The sequence below is a fragment of the Orycteropus afer genome, unplaced genomic scaffold, assembly GCF_000298275.1.
Source record: "Orycteropus afer afer isolate SDZICR_OR568_19922 unplaced genomic scaffold, OryAfe1.0 scaffold00292, whole genome shotgun sequence".
In the NCBI taxonomy this organism is placed as follows: Eukaryota; Metazoa; Chordata; class Mammalia; order Tubulidentata; family Orycteropodidae; genus Orycteropus; species Orycteropus afer.
Window position 1 is genome coordinate 1,278,368 of NW_006921879.1, and position 3,208 is coordinate 1,281,575.

The 3,208-nt window shown below is 53.5% G+C and overlaps 1 protein-coding gene across 1 annotated transcript; it reads left to right on the forward strand.

Moving 5' to 3' along the window:
• The first annotated feature begins 644 nt into the window (after window positions 1–644).
• On the forward strand, window positions 645–2,463 carry TMEM253 (transmembrane protein 253). Its single transcript, XM_007951143.1, has 5 exons — window positions 645–752; window positions 1,138–1,248; window positions 1,335–1,391; window positions 1,888–2,034; window positions 2,383–2,463. Exons 1-5 carry the CDS (start codon window positions 645–647, stop codon window positions 2,461–2,463), a joined length of 504 nt encoding a protein of 167 aa, XP_007949334.1.
• Window positions 2,464–3,208: the final 745 nt, after the last annotated feature.

The window sequence follows — 3,208 nt, forward strand, 5'->3', positions numbered from 1 at the left end:
TTAAGAGGCAGGAGACCAGGGATTTAAACCTTACCTGGTCTGGGGACAAAGCTTCAAGTGGTAATGGCAGGGACTAACCCAAACAGTAATGTGGGATCTTCCTAGGCAAGAGCAAGTAATTTGAAGAGGAAGCCAAAGAAAGGAGAAAGGATAGAAATGGAGGAAAATTGGGGCACAGGGTGATGGCATCCATAGGGATGAAGTGAGTGATCAGAAGAGGAACCCAGGGTGGGGAGAGATGGGGCAACAGGAAATGGGGAAAGGAGGCAGGGCTGGGTATCTTCTGGAGGGAACCGAGGCTGGCATCTACCCAGGGCCACTCCCTGTCCCTGGATTTTGTGGCCCTCATAGGGACCTTTGCCCCACCACACCCCAGGGCTGACAGCTTGTTTCTACCAAAGCTAGTGTGTCATATGCTCTGAGCTACCAGGCCCCTCCGGGAGGCCCAGGGTCCTGCTGGGTCCATCCCTTTGGAGAAGCTACTTCATATTAGGTAGGTGTGAGGCCCTGGGCCTCAAATTCCTGGAGTGGGAAGGGGGGCAGCTGAAAGAGATGTTGCTAAGTGTCTTGCCTTCTGATGGACAGGCCCCATAATGTATTTTATACAGCCTAGGAGGCACCCAGTTCCAGTAGTCAAAGGAGCCATGGAGGAGAGAGCTGGTCAGCAAAAGCAGGAGGATCCCAGCATTCGTCTGGGAAAGCTACAGCACTGGGCAAGGCACAGGCAGAGTGGAACCCTCCTCGTGCTGGCGGTGAGGCCAGGCTGCCCCACCCCATGTTTCCATATGCCCACTTGTATGCCAGTTCAATTCCACTCATGTTTAATAAGAACTTACCATGTGCCAGAAACTATGGTAGACTCTTAGCAGGAGGAGGGAAGTGCAAACACGGAGATAAAAAAGGCAAGATCCTTAATCTCCAAACAGCTTTTATCATATAGGAAAAATACACAGGTAAATAACTGTGATATGAAGCAGAAAAAATTAACTGATAGCCCCTTCCTTCACTCCTGTCACTGAATACCTTCCCCCATCACGTACTCATCCCAACTCCTGATCTCTGAAAGAGGCAGGGGTTGTGAGGATGGAAGGGAATCCCTGAAGGTTCCCCCTCAATTGCCCTGCCCCTGGCCCCTAGGTGAGCCAGCTATGGCTGGCAATGACTGTGGTGCCCTTTGCTGTCTCAGTCGCCTGCCTGAACTCTGAGTGTCACATGGCCACAGCACTGCCCATTGGGCCTGCAGCCTCGGTGAGACTCACCTCAAGGGGGCATGGAAGGAAGAGGGGGCTCCCTAATGGGGCCAGAGCTCACCCCTTGCCCTTCTCACCATGCAGGGTCTCCTCACTGGGACTGTTACCCTGGAGCTGCGCAGAGCGCCCCGCCTCTGGAAGGTGAGAGGGGAAGAGAAGGAAGCATTGTCCCCCTTTTCCCCTAACACCCTTCAGCCCAGGAAGTGCGTCTCTAAGTGCTGACTAACCCTGTCAGTTGTGCTGTCCCTGACTGACCTACGGACTGAGAAAGAAGAGCAAGAAAGTTAGAGGGTTGATGGCCCTGTTGGAGGTGGAGATGCAGGAACTAAGTTTTTATTTCGGCTGGCTGCAGGTGGGGCTTGGGGCGGGCACGAGTCCCCCTAGGCTACATGGGACTGAGCTGGCTCACTGGCAGGTGCGGGCCATGATGATATTCAATACCTTCAACCTGATCTTGGGATTCATCGTGGTTGTGGTCGAGGTGATGAAGACAGCCTTGGCACCTGCCCCAACTGTCCCCTTCCAGGTATGAGTGAATGAAAGAGGAAGTGGGAGAATGAGGAGGTGGAGAGGGAAGAAGCTAGAGGCAAGTAAGTGCTGGGTCTTCTGCAGTATCCTCAGCCCTATCTACCTGCAGCTGACTGGCTTGCTGGTGGTGGAGCTCAGCGCTGAGGCCTTCACCCTAGGGGGAGTGCTGGTCTCAGCATATGCCCTATTCCTGTTGAGCCAGAGGAAGCCAGGATGCTGCAGGAATCAGAGTCTGCACTACCAGGAGCTGCAGGAGGTATGAGGAGAGGGCAGGGAGGCAAGCACAAGAGCGGGCTGGCAGCTCATTTTCGCACTGGCTATCCTGGTTAGTGATACTTCAGGGGAAAAAAAGTGGGGCAGGAAGGACGTCAAGGAGTCCTAGACAGAAACTAGGCATTCTGGCTGGGGATATTTCACCCCTAACGGTGGATTAGAGATAAATGAGTTGGGACTGAAACAGTGGAGGTACATAGGAAGCTGCATAAGTACTAGAAGAGAAAGAAGAACACAAGAAAAAATGGGGGAGAGGAGGGTGCTTCTATCTGGGGTTTCTCCTTTCTCACTCCTACAGCTTGCTCCCCTCACACCTCTGTCTGGTTTTCAGGGCCTCTCTGAGTTGGAAGAGGTTCCAGTTTTGGAGAACGGTCCTACAGTGGCTACTGCAGCAAACGGAACAAATAAGTGAGCTGGTAAGGGGAGGTAGTCGGATGATACTGCTCCCCTTTTGCCTTGCGGGAGCGCTCCCCAGACTTTCCTGCGCCCAGCTAGCTGGACTCCAGAGAGACTTATATGAAGCCCGATGGGGTATCTTCCATTTCCACTCAGACAAGTCGCCTTTCTCTTCCCTTCCCTGCTAGCAGAAATTATACGTGGTCCAGAGTCCTCCCCTACCTCACCACCCTGCAAACCTACAGAGCATCCCTTAAGCAAATCTTCAACTATAGCCACTTCTTTGCTTCCATCTTCACCCTTCTTACCTACCGACTCCCCATACAGCTTCACATCTGCCCCATCTCACTATTTGAACTATTCTCTTCTATCCCACCGCTCACAATCCCATTCACTCCAATCCCCGGTTCCTGTACATGCCAACTCTCTGAATTCAACTCCTGCGGGCTTCACTTGTTCCTTCGATCCGGTTCCTTTTCACTCCAGCGGAGACTACAAGTCCCAAGATGCCCCGCTACTCCGTGGCCTGCTGGGAAATAAAGAGCCTTCACCCTGCGGTGGGGGCGCAGCGTATGTGCTGAGTTAAGCGAGGCTTTGGAGTCAGGGCCTAGCCGTGAATTTCCCTGGACGCGACCACTGGCCCTGCGTAAGGGGAGGAACTGGTGGGTCACCCTGCGCAGGGATGCCGCCGTCCAACCACGGCAGCCAAAAGCTAACTGCAGGTCTACATTTTCCCCTCTGGCAGCTTCGGGTATGGACAG